Source organism: Ahaetulla prasina, chromosome 1, assembly GCF_028640845.1.
Source record: "Ahaetulla prasina isolate Xishuangbanna chromosome 1, ASM2864084v1, whole genome shotgun sequence".
Classification (NCBI taxonomy): domain Eukaryota; kingdom Metazoa; phylum Chordata; class Lepidosauria; order Squamata; family Colubridae; genus Ahaetulla; species Ahaetulla prasina.
In genome coordinates this window covers 183,049,851-183,071,836 of record NC_080539.1, presented here as the reverse complement: position 1 = coordinate 183,071,836, position 21,986 = coordinate 183,049,851, and the positions used below count along the sequence as shown (strand labels likewise).

Sequence of the window (21,986 nt, the reverse complement as noted above, 5' to 3'; positions counted from 1 at the left end):
GAGAAAAAAGAAGAGCTCTAAAGAATTTAATGGTGCAATTATAATGCAACTCTACTCCATGAAATAGCCATCCACACAGAAACAGAACAACTGTAAAGCAGTATCTCAGGTGCTAACATCTCTTTAAAGATATGATAGTGTGGAGTACTAAAGCCATTGAGAAATCCAAGATGATTATTTAGGTTGTATCCTGGTATCTCACTCTTATGAAAGAAAGAAAGGACAACCATGGCAGTTTCTACCTTCAATCTGGCTTTAAACAGCGTTGAAATGAATTCAGAAAAGTCATCATCTAAAACTGCTTCACTCAAATATCTTCTCAAGCAAAGAAAATGTTAGCAACCATCCTGTAATGTAACTCCTGGCTAGCTTTTGCAATAAAAAGAAAAAAAAATCTTCCAGGTCTCACCAATTGTTATTGGTGAATACAGTTTTGAATATTAAGATAGTCAGTTGAACTTGAAGAGTTATCAACATCCTTGGATCTCAAGAACTAGAATGCATCCAAGACTTTTAGAGAAATTAATATTCTATCCTTTACTAATAATATATAATTAATTGTGATGTCCATACCACACTAGATATAAAAAAATGAGTGACTATTAATTTCTGTTTTGATAAAGGTTGAAGAAGAGAAGAAATATACAACAGTAATGGTACAAATAGGCTTTAAAACAAAATAAGTTTTAAACATTTCCATGCTTCTTATAAAAATGTTTGAAATTATTATTCTTTGCCTGAATAGAATTGCTGGCTGTCATGAGATAGCATTATCTCAGATCAGATGAAAGAAGCATCATGAAATGAAAATCCTACTTGTAAAGAGTTCATTCATTAATGAAATAAATATAAGGCAAAGAATTAATAAAATAATTAATTTTACAGGGTTTTCCAGGGCCACCTGGACCTCCAGGTGAGAAGGTAAGGCTGGCTTCTTTGGCATTTTTATTCAGTATAAATTATTTGAAAAAAATAATCAAAGTACAAATATTTATTTAAATATTTTATAGAGATTGATGGACAAAGCAACCTAAATTAACTGAATAACACTACAAAATAGCAAAGTTGGAAGGGACCTTGGAGGTCTTCTAGTCCAACCCTCTGCTCAGGCAAGAAACCCTATATTTCCCTATATTTCAAACATATGGTTGTCCAATCTCTTAAACTTCCCGTGTTGGAACACCCACAATTTCTAGAGGCAAGTTGTTCCACTGATGAATCGTCTAATTGTCAGGAAAGTTCTAGGTTGCTTCTCTCCTTGATTAGTTTCCATCCATTGCTTCTTGTCCTGCCTTCAGGTGTTTTGGAGAATAGCTTGACTCCCTCTTCTTTGTGGCAACCCCTGAAATATTGGAACACTGCTATCATGTCTCCCCTAGTCCTTCTTTTCATTAAACTAGACATAACCAGTTCCTAAAACCGTTCTTTATATGTTTTAGCCTCCAATCTCCTAATCATCTTTGTTGCTCTTCTCTGCACTCTTCTCTGCACACTACACATAATCTGTGATACATAAATGCTAAAAAAACAGCCAGAAAAAGAAACTGAATAGGCCTGTATAATCCAAGACTGAGTATTTCGAGGAAAATTGGCTCCTTTGCTTAAAAATGATTTGTCTTGCTATGAGTGCCTCTTTTAAAATGGTCAGTAACTTACTAATTTTGAGACATGGTAAAGGAGGCAGCTAAAACAATGCGAAGTAGCATCATCACCCACTTTGTCATCCACTTTGCTCTTGAGAAGCAGAATCCACTTTGCTTGGCAAAGCAGCTTTGAAACGGGGTTGTGATCAAACCAAAGCATCCCTCTGAAGCAACGTATGATCCTATGGGAGTCACATGCCATAAGCTGCCTAAAGAAAGGTATTCAGTGTCTCAAATTAGTGGAGGTGCACCAGTTCCTGGTAGTACTGCAAATTACAATATACTTTTTAAAGTAGGGATAAATATCTGGTATTGCCTCTTCTGCAGTAGTTAATTTCAATAATGAAAATTAAAAATAAACAATGAAATAATGCCATATTATGTTTATAAGAGTTATTTGAACCAGAGCTTGAGCAGTGTGGTGACCTAAAAGTGGAACTCTCACCTCACAATCAGGAGACTGTGAGTGTGATCCTGGGTAGCAGCAGATATTTATCCCTCTGGACCAGAGGTGTCAAACTCAAGGTCTATGGGCTGGATCTGGCCCATGGGGTGGTTAGATCTGGCCTGCAGGGTTGCCCTGGAAACGGCAAAGGATGGGCCCACGGTGCAGTGGTGGGATTCAAGTAATTCAACAACCGATTCTCTGCCCTAATGATTTCTTCCAATGACCAATTTGCCAAACTGCTCAGAAGGTTAACAACCGGTTCTCCCGAAGTGGTGCGAACTGGCTGAATCCCACCACTGCCACGGTGCCTCTGCCAGTGAAAATGGAGCTAGCAAAACAAACTAAAAACAAAACAAAAGGAGAAATGTTTCCCCTTTTGCATATGAGCATGCAAGAGGGGACAGGAAAGGAGAAAGGGAAAGAGGAAAGCGAAAGTGATACTTTTAGTCTGCCGTCTGCTGCTGGTAAATTGCTGCTGGTATGTTATTTGCTACTTTAACTCTTTAACTCCTTGCTGCCTGCTGATAGAATCTAGGGGAGTTTTTTAAATATTGCTTTAAAAGACTGTGTTTTTCAGAGGTTAAGAAGATTTAAATATTAAGTTGGAAATAAATAAATAAATAAATAATTTTATAGAAGATGGCAGCCAAACAATTAAAGTCTACTGTAACAAAGGGCTCTGGAATTTTATCAGCTGGTGCCTCTCCAGCTCATACAGCAGAGACTAGAACATTGAATTTAGAGGCATTACAAGAGAACTTAAAAGACTTTATACAAGAAAAATTTAAAGTAATAACTGATGAGATGTCTGAAATGAAAGAGCAGATATTAGAAATTCAAGTGGGAAATAAAGAAGTTAAAGAAGGATTTGTAATTGCAGTACAAAGTTTGGCAACAAATGTGATTTTATTAGAAGAGGAAGTTGAAGAAATTAAGCAACATAATTCAAAATTAGAAAATAAAATGGATGAATTTCAAAGTAAAATGGAAAAAACAGATGATGAAATAGTTTTGATACAATATAGAAATATGGAATTTGCTCTAAGAATCCGTGGTTTGAAAGAAAATAAAGAAGAGAATTTAAGGGAAATTTTTTCTGAAGTATTTGCTGAGATATTAGCAGCTCGTCCAGCAGATGTGGCTTATCAAATTGATAAAATATATCGTGTGAATTCTTGGATAGCAAGGCAAAAAAAGTTGCCAAGGGATGTTGTTATTTATTTTACAAATAGAACAGTGAGAAATCAGATTCTGCAAGCCTCATATAAGGGGGAGAAGATTCAGGTTGCTGGTCAAGATATTTTAATACTAAAGGAAATTCCACCAAAAATGTTAAGGGCTAGGAAGGAATTTGCCTTCCTGGTGAATGAACTTAAAAAAGTCAGATTGAATATAGATAGGATATCCCAACTGGTATAATAGTATATTATGTAGGGAAAGTACATCATCTCAATACAGTTGGAAAAGCAAGAGAATTTTATGTTGAGGCATTAAAAGTTGGAAGTCTTCCCCCATTGGAAGCTAGAAGAAGGGAGGCTGAAGTGAAGGAAAGAGAAGTGAAGCAGGTACAAGAACAGATTGTGATGGAAAAAGATTTATTACAAGTGTTGGAAATACCTACGACGGGTTCAGATTCAAAAGAACAAAGGCTGACGAGCTGCTGCTAAATGTAAAGAACAAGAGATGAAGGCACAACAACAACTGGCAACTACTACAATGGAAACAGTGGGAGGAGCAAGGCCTAAAGCAAAATGTGATCTGCGGCTAGTGTTCCAAAAGTTTCCTTTGGCCGATAATGGCAATTAAACTATTATCTTGGAATGTTAATGGTTTGAATTCACCGCAGAAGAGAAGGAAAGTATTTCATTATTTGAAACAATTTAAAAATGACATTACCTGTTTACAAGAAACACATATTAGATCTTTAGACCAGAAATATTTGATAAACTCAAAACTGGGAGTACATTTTGTTGCCTCCTCTTTGGAAAAAAAAATGGTTTAGTTATATATATAAAGAAGGATATATCAGCAAAATTAATTGAGGTGGATAAGCAAGGAAGATACTTTGCTATTGAACTTTTGTTGGAGGGAAAGAAGACATTATTAATAGGAGTTTATGCTCCGAATCAACAACAAGAAAATTTTTTCAAGTTTTTACATAAAAGAATAGTATTTTGGGATTATAAATCATATATATTAATGGGTGATTGGAATGGTGTGTTGGATACTCAAAAAGACAAAAAAGTTTAAGGAAGATTTCAAGCGTAAATTACCAAAGGCTTTTTTTGAAATGACGGAGGACTTGGAATTAAGAGATATTTGGAGAGAACATAATACAGAAGAGAGGGATTTTACCTTCTTTTCTGACCGGCATCAATCATTTTCGAGGATTGATTTTATTTTGATTTCTAATGATTTGTATTCTAGAGTGAAGAAGACTAAGATTTGTTCAAGAACTCTGTCTGATCATAGTCCGGTTTGGATTGAATTTGAACGGCAAAAGGAGGCTAGGACATCATGGAGGTTGAATGAGAATTTGTTTAAATATAAACAAAATGTAAATGAATGTAAAAAGCAAATGAAAGAATTTTTTATTATGAATATGAAAAAAGAGACATCTATAGAGATGATTTGGGACGCCAGCAAGGCTTATATGAGAGGAAATCTTATACAAATGAATATTCAATACAAAAATAAATTGCAGAAAAAGAAAAGGAACTGGAAGAGGAAATTAAAAAGAAAGAACAATTATTGATAAATAGCCCAGGAAATAGTAAAATAAAAGAATCAATAAATATATTAAGAGGTCAGTTTAATATGTTGATGGCAGATCAAGTAGCAATTAATTTACAATATGTAAAATATAATACGTTTAATAATGCCAATAAGCCAGGAAGATGGCTTGCCTATTTAATAAGGAAAAAACAGAAATCACGAACGATTGATAAAATAGAATATAGGGGTAAGGAAGTTTATCAAAAGAACTTGATTAAAAAAGCATTTTTAGAGTATTATAGTAAGTTATATTCTAGGGATATGATTGATGATACAGAGATAGAAAGATATTTACAACAACAAAATATTTGTGAGCTTACAGAAAATCAAAGAGAAGAACTGAATCAATTAATTACTTCAGAGGAAATTTTGTTAGCAATTAAACAACTTAAAATCGGTAAAGCACCAGGTACAGATGGTTTAACAGCTGTTTATTATAAAAATTTACAAAATGAGATGGTTGAACCACTTAAAGAGTTATTTAATAAAATTCAAATGGGAGGAGATGTTCCCCCTTCATGGAGGACAGCCTTTATTTCGTTAATACCGAAGGAAGATCGAGATGGTATTAAAGCAGAGAATTATAGGCCTATATCACTTTTAAATACTGATTACAAGATATTTACCAAGATACTTGCTAATAGATTAATGCCAGTGATGAATCAAATAATTCATAATGATCAGTCAGGATTTATTAAGGGTAGGCAGATGAGATATAATGTGAGGCAAATTGTAAATTTACTTGAATATTTGGAATGAAACAACCAAGTCTCAGCGGCATTCCTTTTTTTGGATGCTGAAAAAGCTTTTGATAGATTGGATTGGCAGTTTTTGTTTAAAGTAATAGAAAAAATGCAATTTGGGGATTATTTTATCCATGCAATTAAAGCAATATATCAGAAGCAAACAGCACAAATAATAGTAAATGGTGGGTTAACAGAAACTTTTAAAATTGGGAAAGGGACGAGACAGGGATGTCCCTTGTCCCCATTACTTTTTATTTTAACTTTAGAAATTCTTCTGAATAAAATACGTGGTTCCGATCGAATAAAGGGAATTAGAGTTAAACATCAAGATTATAGATTAAGAGCTTTTGCAGATGACTTGTTTGTTACTGTATCTCAACCAATATACTCAGCTATTGGTTTAAAAGATATAATTGGTCAGTATGGTAAAGTATCTGGATTTAAGGTGAATCAGCAAAAGACAAAGATGATAACTAAAAATATGAATATACAACAAAAAGAAGAGTTAGAAAGAACTACGGGTTTTGAAATTGTTAAAAAGGTTAAATATTTAGGAATATATATTACAGCTTCAAATGTCAAATTATACAAAAATAATTATAGGTATTGTGGCAGAAGGTATGGAAAGAAATGGAGAGTTGGAAGAAGTTACAACTATCCTTGTTGGGAAGAATAGCAGCTATAAAAATGAATGTTTTGCCCAGGTTTCTATTTTTGTTTCAAATGATACCGGTACTTAAGAACGATATCAAATTACAGGAATGGCAAAAGGGGGTTAATAATTTTGTATGGATGGGCAAAAAACCAAGAATAAAATTAAAAATAATGCAGGATACAAGGGAAAGGGGGGGTCTTAAAATGCCTAATTTAAAATTGTATTATGAAGCAGTTGTCTTATCATTAATTACTGATTGGATTAATTTAACTGAGGAAAGAGTTTTGAATATAGAAGGTTATGGTTTGTTATATGGGTGGCATGCCTATTTATTATATGATAAGAAAGTAGATAAAATATTTAAAAATAATATAATTAGAAATGCATTATTGAGGGTTTGGAGGAAATATCAATATAAATTAGATGGAAAGATTCCAATATGGGCAATCCGAGACACATGATAGAAAATATAAATATATATCAAAAGATGGAGGTAGTTACCTATAAAGAACTTCTTTGTATGGAAAAGGGGGAATTACAATTAAAATCCAGAGAAAAGATGGGGGAAGAAGGGAAAAATTATACATGGTTCCAATATGGACAATTACAAGCTAGATGGAAATTAGATCAAAAAATAGGTGTTAAGCAAACTGAGGATAATTTGTTAAAACAAATGAGAGATCAAGGCCAACAGCATATTAAGAGGTTGTATAATGTATTAGTAGAAATAGACTCAGAGACTGAATTGGTTAAGGATTGTATGATTAAGTGGGCACAAAATTTTCAGCAACCAATAATGTTGGAAACTTGGGAAAGAATTTGGGTGAGGAATGTTAAATTTACACAAGCGCAAAATATGAGAGAAAATTTTTATAAGATGTTTTATAGATGGCATTTAGACCCCAAAAAGTTGTCATGTATGTATCCTAATGTACAGGCTAAATGTTGGAGATGCGATTGTGAAGATGCCACTTATTACCATATATGGTGGACTTGTAAAAAAGTTAAAGCATTTTGGATTAAAGTATGGTGGATCATGCAGAATATTTTGAAAAGAAGATTAAGTTTACTCCGCAGTTCTTTCTACTAGGAATAATTATGGATTGTACAGCTATAGAGACTAAATTGATTTTGAACTTAATAACAGCCGCAAGACTTTTGATTGCTCAATATTGGAAGAAAGAAGAATTACCTACAATTGAAGAATGGACACTCAAAGTATCAAATCTGGCAGAAATGGCAAAAATCTCTGCTTACTTGAAAGACTATACACAAGAAAAATATATTTTAGAATGGAAAATGTGGATTGATTATATTCAAAATAAGTATCAGATAAAAAAATATCTAATAGCATATGAGTAAATTTAGGAAATATTTTGTACTAGATATATTTCTGAAGGAGAGGGGAATTGAGAATGTGATTAAGTGTGGAGTGACTAGAGATTATAATTTAGGAATTATTTTGGATTATGATTGTTAGTTTTGATACCCTGCATTTTGTTCTGGGAAGTCGGGGTGGGGGTGGGGGTAAGGGGGAGGGGAATTGGGGGGTTGAGGGTTGAGATGGAGTGATGGTTAATGTACAGGGATTATTGAAGATGTATAAATATAATTAATGTAGGGTCGGGTCTGCCCAGTTACCATTTTAGAATGGTGGGGAGGGAGAAAAGAGAGAGTAGGAGGTAGGAAAGAGGAGAAGAGGAAGGAAGAGGGGTAGAAGAGGGAGAAGGAAGGTGTAGGGTGGAGGGAGGAGAGGATGTAGATAAAAGAAGGAGAGGAAGGTTTGGAAAGTAAAAGAAGGTAGAAGAGGGAAGAGTGTTAAAAAGGGGGGTGGTGACTGGGCAAGCCCGACTAAATGTATATAACTGTACATTGGATTAATTGTTTGATATGATTGTAAAAATAAAACTTTTTTTATGAAAAGAAAAAAAGAACTGGAATGCATCCAAGACTTTTAGAGAAATTAATATTCTATCCTTTACTAATAGTATATAATTAATTGTGATGTCTATACCACACTAGATATAAAAAAATGAGTGACTATTAATTTCTGTTTTGATAAAGGTTGAAGAAGAGAAGAAATATACAACAGTAATGGTACAAATAGGCTTTAAAACAAAATAAGTTTTAAACATTTCCATGCTTCTTATAAAAATGTTTGAAATTATTATTCTTTGCCTGAATAGAATTGCTGGCTGTCATGAGATAGCATTAGGCTCAGATCAGATGAAAGAAGCATCATGAAATGAAAATCCTACTTGTAAAGAGTTCATTCATTAATGAAATAAATATAAGGCAAAGAATTAATAAAATATTTAATTTTACAGGGTTTTCCAGGGCCACCTGGACCTCCAGGTGAGAAGGTAAGGCTGGCTTCTTTGGCACTTTTATTCAGTATAAATTATTTGAAAAAAATAATCAAAGTACAAATATTTATTTAAATATTTTATAGAGATTGATGGAAAAAGCAACCTAAATTAACTGAATAACACTACAAAATAGCAAAGTTGGAAGGGACCTTGGAGGTCTTCTAGTCCAACCCTCTGCTCAGGCAAGAAACCCTATACCATTTCAAACATATGGTTGTCCAATCTCTTAAACTTCCCGTGTGGGAACACCCACAATTTCTAGAGGCAAGTTGTTCCACTGATGAATTGTTCTAATTGTCAGGAAAGTTCTAGGTTGCTTCTCTCCTTGATTAGTTTCCACCCATTGCTTCTTGTTCTACCCTCAGGTGCTTTGGAGAATAGTTTGACTCCCTCTTCTTTGTGGCAACCCCTGAGATATTGAAATATTGCTATCATGTCTCCCCTAGTCCTTCTTTTCATTAAACTAGAAATAATCAGTTCCTAAAACCGTTCTTTATATGTTTTAGCCTCCAGTCCCCTAATCATCTTTGTTGCTCTTCTCTGCACACTACACATAATCTGTGATACATAAATGCTAAAAAAACAGCCGGAAAAAGAAACTGAATAGGCCTGTATAATCCAAGACTGAGTACTTCGAGGAAAATTGGCTCCTTTGCTTAAAAATGATTTGTCTTGCTATGAGTGCCTCTTTTAAAATGGTCAGTAACTTACTAATTTTGAGACATGGTAAAGGAGGCAGCTAAAACAAAGCGAAGTAGCATCATCACCCACTTTGTCATCCACTTTGCTCTTGAGAAGCAGAATCCACTTTGCTTGGCAAAGCAGCTTTGAAACGGGGCTGTGATCAAACCAAAGCATCCCTCTGAAGCACCGTATGGTCCTATGGGAGTTCACATGCCATAAGCTGCCTAAAGAAAGGTATTCAGTGTCTCAAATTAGTAGAGGTGCACCAGTTCCTGGTAGTACTGCAAATTACAATTTTTAAAGTAGGGATAAATATCTGGTATTGCCTCTTCTGCAGTAGCTAATTTCAATAATGAAAATTAAAAATAAACAATGAAATAATGCCATATTATTTTTATAAGAGTTATTTGAACCAGAGCTTGAGCAGTGTGGTGACCTAAAGGTGGAACTCTCACCTCACAATCAGGAGACTGTGAGTGTGATCCTGGGTAGCAGCAGATATTTATCCCTCTGGACCAGAGGTGTCAAACTCAAGGTCTGTGGGCTGGATCTGGCCCATGGGGTGGTTAGATCTGGCCTGCAGGGTTGCCCTGGAAGCGGCAAAGGATGGGCCCACGGTGCAGTGGTGGGATTCAAGTAATACAACAACCGATTCTCTGCCCTAATGATTTCTTCCAATGACCAATTTGCCAAACTGCTCAGAAGGTTAACAACCGGTTCTCCTGAAGTGGTGCGAACTGGCTGAATCCCACCACTGCCACGGTGCCTCTGCCAGTGAAAATGGAGCTAGCAAAACAAACTAAAAACAAAACAAAAGGAGAAATGTTTCCCCTTTTGCATATGAGCATGCAAGAGGGGACAGGAAAGGAGAAAGGGAAAGAGGAAAGACAAAGAAAAAGGAAAGATGGGGAGAGAACAAGGAAGGAAAAATCAGGAAAGAGAGGAAGGAAGAAGAAAGGAGAAGGAACGAAGGAAGGAGATTATAATGAGAGTGAGGGAGGGCTTGAGGGAAGTCCTGCCTTAGCACTTGGTCACCACAGGTGCCCCCTGATACGAGTGACATCAAGCTGGCCATGCCTACCCTAGCCACTCCTACCCCAGCCACATTCCCCTACCCCTCCCGAGATCAAACACAACCCTGATGCGGGTCTCAATGAAATCGAATTTGACACCCCTGCTCTGGACGCAAAGAGAAAATATCTGCTGTGAGCTCCACATAGGCATCAGGAAAGGCATCCGGCCATTTAAATGCTCAGCTCCATTCAATTGCCTCAACTCCACCATGATGCAAGGGCGTGCATAAGAGCACAAAAGTGCCTACCGTTCCTGTCCTATTGTTCCCTACATTATATCAAATTAATATAGTTGATGCATATTTTTTTTACTTATATATATATATATATTTTCTTCAAGATATGTTGTTTTATCTATGACAATTGTTTGTGTATACTGTTGTGACAAAAAGAAACAAAAAAAAGAGTCTTTAAAAGAAAAAAATTGAACCTGTGCTTGCCCTTGAAAAAGAAATAAGAGTCTTGGTCTATCTAATGAAGAAAGCTGAGCATGCAAGATTTGCTTGTAGTGGAGTTTAAGGATGACAGTGATGGCAGCTTTAGGAGAGGATGAGGCACATTCATAAAGAAAGGAGGATATTAAACTTACTGATCCTGGAGGCTATATCTTACCTCCAGGGTCAGGCAAATCAGAAAAAGAGGCGAGAACTCTTGCCACCTTGGGTTTCCCAGAGGCATTTGCTGGCTTTGACGTCAGCAGGAAAAGGACTCTTGGTTAACCTTGCAGAACTGTTTTATTCATTAAAAATGCCTCCAAAGTATATTTGCAAACAATAGATTCTTGAAAGCTGATTTTTATTTTATCAACTGCCTCTTGTTTGTATCACCAGGGTCATATGGGCTTGGGTTTCCAAGGTCCACAAGGGGAAAAGGTAAGGTTGCTCTTTTGAAAGTCATAAGCACGGGCAACGTGCTGGCTTCTCTGCAGGCTCCAGGGTCCTCTATTTTACCTCTTGTTTAATCCCAGCCTCACTTACTGAAAGAAACTTACACAATTTCAGACGAAACCTGTCATGGAATCCACTATTACTGTATGTTAGCCAGCCACATCAAAGTATGTTTTTTTTAATGAAATATGCTCACCAAGAACAGGGATAGCAGCATTTGGCTGTGCATTCTGTGGAGATTTGGTTATCTGAATGGTCAGTAAGAGAGTGATTACAGAGTTACTACAACTAGAATTAGGCTGCACTATAAAAGCTAATTAGCTGGGGGAGTCAAGCTTATGCTATTGGATGTATAAGCGGGTTTTAGGGCCTGTTGCTGCTCTGACTCTTCTTAAAACATTGGATTTAAACCTAATCTTCAATTTTAATTATAGTAATGCCTCTCCAGCTACAGCAAAACAAGGGTAAATTCTGGCAGGATTCTTTCTCTGAGAATAAGTTCTTAAAGCATTTAATGTATTCATAAACTATATCAACATAGGGGTTAAGGCGTTAAAAACCAAAAGTATTCTGAACAGCTCCAAAAAGATGTTCAAGCGGACTAACTTGTCAGCCAAATGGCAAATGCAGTTCAGTTTAAATAAGCATAAAGTGATGAATATTGAGACCAAACCCCCTAGGTTCACATGTATATATATTTTCTTGTTCTCTGTCTTGGATTTTAGTGGGGGGTTCTTTTTGGATTAGCTTGGTAATCTTATTTGTTTGGAATCCATTGGATGTTAGTACGTTAGTGAGAGTGTCAAATCCCCCTGCAACACAGACTAAACTGAGCACAAACAAGCCCCCACCAACACAGGACACACCCCCAGCCAATCAGAGCACAAAAGTGCCTACCGTTCCTGTCCTATTGTTCCCTTCATTATATCAAATTAATATAGTTGATGCATATTTTTTTTAACTTATATATATATATATATTTTCTTCAAGATATGTTGTTTTATCTATGACAATTGTTTGTGTATACTGTTGTGACAAAAAGAAATTAAAAAAAAGAGTCTTTAAAAGAAAAAAATTGAACCTGTGCTTGCCCTTGAAAAAGAAATAAGAGCCTTGGTCTATCTAAAGAAGAAAGCTGAGCATGCAAGATTTGCTTGTAGTGGAGTTTAAGGATGACAGTGATGGCAGCTTTAGGAGAGGGTGAGGCACATTCATAAAGAAAGGAGGATATTAAGCTTACTGATCCTGGAGGCTATATCTTACCTCCAGGGTCAGGCAAATCAGAAAAAGAGGCGAGAACTCTTGCCACCTTGGGTTTCCCAGAGGCATTTGCTGGCTTTGACGTCAGCAGGAAAAGGACTCTGGGTTAACCTTGCAGAACTGTTTTATTCATTAAAAATGCCTCCAAAGTATATTTGCAAACAATAGATTCTTGAAAGCTGATTTTTATTTTATCAACTGCCTCTTGTTTGTATCACCAGGGTCATATGGGCTTGGGTTTCCAAGGTCCTCAAGGGGAAAAGGTAAGGTTGCTTTTTTGAAAGTCATAAGCACAGGCAACGTGCTGGCTTCTCTGCAGGCTCCAGGGTCCTCTATTTTACCTCTTGTTTAATCCCAGCCTCAGTTACTGAAAGAAACTTACACAATTTCAGACGAAACCTGTCATGGAATCCACCATTACTGTATGTTAGCCAGCCACATCAAAGTATGTTTTTTTTAATGAAATATGCGCACCAAGAACAGGGATAGCAGCATTTGGCTGTGCATTCTGTGGAGATTTGGTTATCTCTGAATGGTCAGTAAGAGAGTGATTACAGAGTTACTACAACTAGAATTAGGCTGCACTATAAAAGTTAATTAGTTGGGGGAGTCAAGCTTATGCTATTGGATGTATAAGCGGGTTTTAGGGCCCGTTGCTGCTCTGACTCTTCTTAAAACATTGGATTTAAACCTAATCTTCAATTTTAATTATAGTAATGCCTCTCCAGCTACAGCAAAACAAGGGTAAATTCTGGCAGGATTCTTTCTCTGAGAATAAGTTCTTAAAGCATTTAATGTATTCATAAACTATATCAACATAGGGGTTAAGGGGTTAAAAACCAAAAGTATTCTGAACAGCTCCAAAAAGATGTTCAAGCGGACTAACTTGTCAGCCAAATGGCAAATGCAGTTCAGTTTAAATAAGCATAAAGTGATGAATATTGAGACCAAACCCCCTAAGTTCACACACACACACACACACACACACAAATATAAATAATAGAAGAGAGCGATCAAAATAATCAAGGAGCTCAAGCAAAATGTTCAGATCAAAGCAGCTAAGGAGAGATTTGATGATGTGCATGCTAACATGGTTCATGGAGAAAGTGGGCAGGGAAAAATACTCTTCAAAATGCTAGGGCTAGCAACCATCTAAGAAAGATTTAAAACATCTACTACATGCATGCACATGCACACACATGCAAACACATGCACACCATCTTAACCAAAAGGCCAAGAAGCCAAAGGAATGATTTCTTCATACAGCACATAATTAATGTGTCACTGAAGTGGACATGATTCAAATGTTGTGTCCTGGGGGTATGTGTGAAGGCTGGGAAGCTTAAAGAAGTTTGAACTTTTTTTTGGAGATTCAACAATTTTGAAGGAATGAAAGGCATGTCTTAAGATCCTGTGATGTTTAAAATACAAAAGTTCCATAACATCTTGTGTCAATATGATTTTTTTTTCTCTGTATCCATTACAGTTAGTAACCCAATGTGTTGGGGAATTCAGAATACTCATGAAATTACATTTTGACTACTTACAATAGTTGTACTGCTTTTGGAGAAAAGTATTGATCCATTATATAGTTTCTAATATTGAAACATCTGTCTACATCTGTGGGATCTGAGACAGCTGATAGACAAACTCTATGTGAATCAATTATTGCATAAAATACAGTATATTTCAGAAAACCTTTAGAAAATCATTACAGATTCATTATTTATGGAGATTGTATTGTCTTTTATTGTGTACAGTGTTATCTCCTGAAATGATGGGACTAGACAGAGATAATTTAATCTTTAATGAGTATATCTAATTTGCCTGAAGATTAGCTTAAAAGCAAAGCAATATATTTGAAATGAACAGAGTTTTTAAAATGATGTACTTCCCCAAGTTTTTAAAACTACAGTAAGTAAACTACAATGCCTTTTGCTGATTTATTTGCCAATTTGTTTATTGGGGATATTTGCAGGGTGAGCGTGGTGTCATGGGTCCTCCTGGTCCCCAAGGAACAGATACCCAGGATCGAGAGAAAGGGACCACCATCATACAGGGAGACAAAGTAAATATGCACTTCTTATTTCTCTTCATTACATTGTTTTTAGAAGCTGCCACTTATGATGAGGATTAATGACAAAATAAAAGTTTAAATAAGCATAAAGTGATGAATATTGAGACCAAACCCCTAAGTTCACACACACACACACACACACACACACACACACACACACACACAAATATAAATAATAGAAGAGAGCGATCAAAATAATCAAGGAGCTCAAGCAAAATGTTCAGATCAAAGCAGCTAAGGAGAGATTTGATGATGTGCATGCTAACATGGTTCATGGAGAAAGTGGGCAGGGAAAAATACTCTTCAAAATGCTAGGGCTAGCAACCATCTTAGAAAGATTTAAAACATCTACTACATGCATGCACATTCACACCATCTTAACCAAAAGACCAAGAAGCCAAAGGAATGATTTCCTCATGCAGTACATAATTAATGTGTCACTGAAGTGGACATGATTCAAATGTTGTGTCCTGGGGGTATGTGTGAAGATTGGGAAGCTAAAAGAAGTTTGAACTTTTTTTTGGAGATTCAACAATTTTGAAGGAGTGAAAGGCATGTCTTAAGATCCTGTGATGTTTAAAATACAAAAGTTCCATTACATCTTGTGTCAATGTGATTTTTTTTTCTCTGTATCCATTAAAGTTAGTAACCCAATGTGTTGGGGAATTCAGAATACTTATGAAATTACATTTTGACTACTTACAGTAGTTGTACTGCTTTTGGAGAAAAATATTGATCCATTATATAGTTTCTAATATTGAAACATCTGTCTACATCTGTGGGATCTGAGACAGCTGATAGACAAACTCTATGTGAATCAATTATTGCATAAAATACAGTATATTTCAGAAAACCTTTAGAAAATCATTACAGATTCATTATTTATGGAGATTGTATTGTCTTTTATTGTGTACAGTATTATCTCCTGAAATGATGGGACTGGACAGAGATAATTTAATCTTTAATGAGTATATCTAATTTGCCTGAAGAAGAGCAATACATTTGAAATACATTTGAAATGAGCAATACATTTGAAATGAACAGAGTTTTTAAAATGATGTACTTCCCCAAGTTTTTAAAATGATGTACTTCCCCAAGTTTTTAAAATGATGTACTTCCCCAAGTTTTTAAAATGATGTACTTCCCCAAGTTTTTAAAACTACAGTAAGTAAACTACAATGCCTTTTGCTGATTTATTTGCCAATTTGTTTATTGGGGATATTTGCAGGGTGAGCGTGGTGTCATGGGTCCTCCTGGTCCCCAAGGAACAGATACCCAGGATCGAGAGAAAGGGACCACCATCATACAGGGAGACAAAGTAAATATGCACTTCTTATTTCTCTTCATTACATTGTTTTTAGAAGCTGCCACTTATGATGAGGATTAATGACAAAATAAAAGTTTAAATAAACAATGTGAGCACCATCCATTTTCTGTCTATGTTCATTTGTAAATTATCTTTGGAATACTTGCTTATTTTCAACTTGTTCACTGCCATCATCTCTTAAAACAGATGGGCTTTGTAAAATAAGGGAAGCATTATAAAAGACCAAATTAGCCATTCCAGTTATAAGAAATGCTGTGGTCTGCAGGTTAGAAAACCCATAGTACAGATTAAAGCCAACAACAGTGATATCAATTAAATGTCTAAATCTGTTACTATATTGCAAAGTAAAAAAAGGGTCCCCCCCTTTATATTCAGCTTCAAAAGTGACTTGAGATTTAATTCTGCTCTGAAGTTGTTCAGCATGTTGTCCTAAGGATTTCAGAACCTGGTCACTCAGAGTTTAATGCTTAGCGAATCTATGTTACATTTAACAGTTTATAATAACCAGATACGTTGCATGGTTGAGATTTCCGGGGGGAGAGGCACAAATGTATGCTTATCTAGATTTGGAAAATGCATTTTGTAGACATCAATGGTGCTCTACTATAGTAATTGGCTGTTTGTTTTAAAATGATGTACTTCCCCAAGTTTTTAAAACTACAGTAAGTAAACTACAATGCCTTTTGCTGATTCATTTGCCAATTTGTTTATTGGGGATATTTTCAGGGTGAGCGTGGTGTCATGGGTCCCCCTGGTCCCCAAGGAACAGATACCCAGGATCGAGAGAAAGGGACCACCATCATACAGGGAGACAAAGTAAATATGCACTTCTTATTTCTCTTCATTACATTGTTTTTAGAAGCTGCCACTTATGATGAGGATTAATGACAAAATAAAAGTTTAAATAAACAATGTGAGCACCATCCATTTTCTGTCTATGTTCATTTGTAAATTATCTTTGGAATACTTGCTTATTTTCAACTTGTTCACTGCCATCATCTCTTAAGACAGATGGGCTTTGTAAAATAAGGGAAGCATTATAAAAGACCAAATTAGCCATTCCAGTTATAAGAAATGCTGTGGTCTGCAGGTTAGAAAATCCATAGTACAGATTAAAGCCAACAACAGTGATATCAATTAAATGTCTAAATCTGTTACTATATTGCAAAGTAAAAAAAGGGTTCCCCCCCTTTATATTCAGCTTCAAAAGTGACTTGAGATTTAATTCTGCTCTGAAGTTGTTCAGCATGTTGTCCTAAGGATTTCAGAACTTGGTCACTCAGAGTTTAATGCTTAGCGAATCTATGTTACATTTAACAGTTTATAATAACCAGATACGTTGCATGGTTGAGATTTCCAGGGGGCGGGGGGAGAGGCACAAATGTATGCTTATCTAGATTTGGAAAATGCATTTTGTAGACATCAATGGTGCTCTACTATAGTAATTGGCTGTTTGTTTTTAAAATTCTAATAGGGTGATCCTGGTGAAAAAGGTGAAGATGGCTTTCCAGTAAGTGTAAATCTTTTGTGATCTTGGAGCAAAAAAAGATTTCCCACATGAAACTAATTAACACCAGAAAAAAAAGAAACAAAATTTCAGGTCCCCTAAAATGCAAAAAGAAAAGAAAAATCCGTGGGAAAAAGGAAAGGAAAAACAAGGATTGGAAATTTATCTCAGGAGCAAAAACTCCAAAACCAGATGGCTTAAAAATCCTCTTATTTGCCTCTCTGTCAAAATAAAACAAAACAAAAAACAAACTAGCAAAAATAATTCAATTTCAATGTTGACTCACCATATATATCAGCAATCCATTGCTGCAAGGCAAGTATAGATTCACCCTTCTGATATTGTATAAAAATGTTTTTACCCTGTCCCTATGCAGGAAAAAGCCACAGTTCTGATGTCTTGATAGATTCCATGTGTTGGGAACATTAGCCAAGCAAAATATTTGTGTTCTTAACTAGCAGTGATCAAGCTAAGGTCATGTTAATAACTGTTTTAATTCCAGCCTCAAATGTGGCAATACGACACATTTACAACTATTCATATAGTTAAAACTATATGAAATAATATTGCAAATTCTGAATAATAGCATGCAATTAAACATTTTCTGAAGTATCCTATATCCATAAAACAGAATTTTCAGTTTTATTAGTCTAATTTTAAGATCAAGAGAAATGAATTTTACATTCTTTATTGGGAGCTTCAGTTGATTTACAAAACAGGGTTATCCAGTTTATTATTCTAAAGTTTGTGTAATAAACCAATGCCAATTTCATGAACTTCTTTCAACTTTTCATCATAAAAGGTTTCCATTTTAGGAACTTGAAATAAATCTTTCAAAGGCTCTAGTGATCATGGAGCTTTAGAGGGAGTGATGCTTCAGGAGCAAATAATCAAAATCAAAGTCAAACTTTAATTTTAAATTCTACAAGTGTTATAATAACAGCTTTATCTAAACATAGCTGGTTTTGTCTAGTCTGTCTATCAGTCTTTGGTTATCTGTCCATCATCATTAAGGGCAAATATCAAATGTAATCCCAGAACAAAGAAGGATAACAGTACTTGCTTTATCACAAAATAGTTTTCAAGTTGAGCCCAAATAAGGTTGAATTCTGAAATTCTATATTTCAATCAATAACTAAAGTTTATTTTTAATTTTAAAGTTAATAACAGCAACTTTATTATTGTCAGTAATATTATTATTGTCAGTAATCAATTAATGAAAATGCCCTTTAGTTAATTAAGAGGTATCATAAAATAACCTTGCAAAACAGAATAACCTTGCCCTTACTTTTAAGAGACTGATCAATCAGGGTGGGTCCTTCCTAAATTTCTTTCCTTGACCAAACTACTGGGCACACCTTCTTTGACTGTCTGATTGTTCCCTAAGGAGTATCTCTTCTATACACTCCTCAATATAATTCTCACATACCATTATAGAAGGGACCCTCCCTAGTTCTCTGGCAAGTACAGGCAGGGGAGATAAGAAATGTTTTCAGTTTGCAAGATTGTGTTAGTGTAAACTTACAATAAAGATAAAGTAGCATTTAGTTCTCATGATTTTGGTTTCTTGTCTGGACTACCTTGTGTGGCTGACACCAGCCTATCCAGTGGTGAAGTCCATTTTTCTTAAGCTATCAGTTCTGTGGGCATTGTTTGGTGGGCATGGTGGGCATGGTAGGGAAACGATACTGCAAAACCTCATTCCCACCCCACTCCAGGGGAAGGATATTGCAAAATTTCCATTCCTACCCCACTCTGGGACCAGCCAGAGGTGGTATTTGCCGGTTCTCCGAACTGCTCAAAATTTCCGCTACTGGTTCTCCAGAACCTGTCAGAACCTGCTGGATTTCATCCCTGAGCCTATCCCATAGTAGCTGTAAAATCTTGAGCCAGACAGAGGGAGTGATTGTTTCATGACAGCCTTAGGATTTCCCAAGATCATACTAGAGAACCTTTGCCATCTCAAGTAGGAAAGAAATTGATCAGTGGTAAGAATACCAACAAGATTGCTACTATGGTTCTGCAACCCAGCACCAGGTAAACTGTTCATAACAAACCAGCCAAAGAGTGATTTCCTGGTGAAACAATCCCTGCACCAGGGATCCCTACGCTGGTGCTTTGTCAAATATTGGAGGAGGCATCATTTGCAGCTCTCCAATGCAGGTTTCAAAGGTGGAAACTAGATTGACCTTTTCATCTCTGATCATATCAAAGAGGGCTAATTTGAACTGATCTGGCATTGACTAACAACTCCATGAGGTGAGAGATCAGATTAGCATGGCAGCCCAATAGGATGGGAAATTGCAGTACAAGGAGCAACCACTAGGCATTCATACCTGTCTCTTGGATGATCTGATCTTTGTTCCACCTTTCCCGCTGGCTTTCTCTCATATTTTCTGAAGAGAGTATATCTGGACTCTCCCTCTTGCAACTTTTCAGCCAAGCACATATTTTCACTAGGACCAGAAATCCCATTCAAGATACTTGCAGGTCAAGGATTTACTGTGTGTGGTCTCTCAGGCAACAAAGTAGAAAACCAGTACAATGTATACTGAGCAAATATATACAAAAGAAACCTGACTAGGAACTCTTCTCCAACAATCCACCTCCTCTACTTCCATTTACAACCATTCCTTTGGGATGCCATCCCTGAACTCTTATTCTAGGTCAGTGTTCCTCAATCTAAGCAACTTTAGGAAGTGTGGATTTCCACTCCCAGAATTCTCCAACCAGCATCAGGTCCGCACATCTTAAAGTTGCTAAGGGAAAGAAATACTGTTCTAGGTGAATCTTCTCCAAAGCTACCTTCTGCCTCTTCTGCCTCTCATCCAAACAACAAGATTCTTATATTGAAAAAAGTTGAATAGAATAAGGTGCAGAAGGATTCTTGCTTTAAAGATCAAATCAAAAATGCAAATAGGAAATAGGCAGGTACTGCAGGATGAATGTTAGGAGCTCCCCATGGAATAGCATCCCTCTTGCATGTCCCACTAGCTTTTTGTGTCCACACTTCCATGGATTATCTATATAACCAGTATTGTCTCACTCTGCTTAATAGGGTAGTTCTGCTTGGGAGAACCCCAACAGGCCTCTTTCGTGTTCTGTTCCCTCTAAAAAGAGGATACGCTTCTATTAAATACTTTTAAAGACGGTACTAATTAAAAAGTATCCATACAATCTATTAAAAGAAAAAAAGTTGCATTTCCTTTTTAAAACAATTTTTTATTTTATTCAAAACATTAAAATGCAAATTCCAAAAAAAGAAAAAAAATACAAAAATAAAACAAACCTAAACAGGCCTGCACCAAAAAAGCGCATAAGTGAAAGAAGACATATACATAAATTGTTCCTCCTAGTCGAATACTGATAAATATATTTCAAAGATAATAACTCCTCCCCTCTTGTGAAGCAGACACATAATTTGTAAATTTCTACACTACTTACCCTGCCCACTTACCCTGACATCTATTTAATATATGAAAATATAGTTAACAGGTAAAACCAATAACTAAATGAAACTTCCAAACCCTCTGTCAACAATCCATTTATTGCATTTTACTCACAGAAAGTCCACATGGCTTCTACCATAAGTCACTACAATAATTGTCTTTGGTCCATCCAAGATCAAATATCAATCAATCAATCAGAATAAAGCTGGAAGGGACCTTGGAGGTCTTCTAGTCCAACCACCTGCTCAAGCAGGAGACCTATACCATTTCAGACATGTGACTGTCCAGTTTCTTCTTAAAAACCTTCTTAAAAATATCTTTGATTGATTCTTAATAGTAAGCCCTTTCTTTAAAATATTAAACAGGATTTTTTCTAACAATTGGATTTTATTCCCCAGAATCACAAGTCTCTGTTGTGTGTATCTCCACAGCATTTGTTGTACAAAAAAGTCTCCTATAACTTGTAAGATAACATTTCCTAACATTTGTTTTTCAATTGGATATAATAAAACCATTTTCCAATCTCCCTCAGACTGCTTAGAAAAGTCAAGTTCATCACTGGTTGTTCTGTCAATTTTGAGTCTTTAGAATCCATACCTTTCTCGGAGTCCTCTAGACAACTTGTATTTTCCCAGTCAGCCTCATCTTTCAAGGCTGTGAGCAGCAAGTTACATTCTAAATCCATCTGGTTGTAAATCTTGTGGTAGCTCTGTTAATTGTATCTGATTACCATCTTCTAAAATCATTGTAACGTTATCAAGCTTTTTATCCAAATTTTCAAGCTGACCTTGTAAATTGACAATATTCTTTCTGCCTAGCTTTTCCAATAAACTTTGCCTTGAAATATTGGCTGCATTTTGACTATATTTTGATATAGTCCAAAATATTTCAGTAGTAAAACTTTTACAGCTGGAATCTTTATAGCCAGTACTAAACAGTTCCTCTCAAAAATTATTAAAAAAAGATGCAGTGGGGGTTAAATTAAATCAGGGTTCAACTAGTAATGTTTGAAAGTAAAAATCAGAAGAAAGAAAAAAAATATCCAAAAATGCAGTTAAAACCCACATGTTCATAAAAAGCAGACAA

At 35.8% G+C, this 21,986-nt stretch overlaps 1 protein-coding gene across 3 annotated transcripts in view; it reads left to right on the top strand.

Annotated features, from left to right (window-relative positions):
* The window catches only part of COL4A1 (collagen type IV alpha 1 chain), a 176,621-nt gene that overhangs the window by 74,023 nt on the left and 80,612 nt on the right, over positions 1-21,986 (top strand). Inside the window, exons 11-14 of one of the 3 annotated variants that reach the window (XM_058184421.1) lie at positions 8,595-8,630; positions 12,762-12,803; positions 16,671-16,760; positions 17,419-17,454. In XM_058184421.1, the coding sequence (XP_058040404.1) occupies positions 8,595-8,630; positions 12,762-12,803; positions 16,671-16,760; positions 17,419-17,454 (204 nt within the window). Of the gene's footprint in view, positions 1-8,594; positions 8,631-11,223; positions 11,266-12,761; positions 12,804-15,845; positions 15,936-16,670; positions 16,761-17,418; positions 17,455-21,986 lie in introns of those variants that run through there. The other 2 variants (XM_058184420.1, XM_058184422.1) reach the window with 2 other exon arrangements.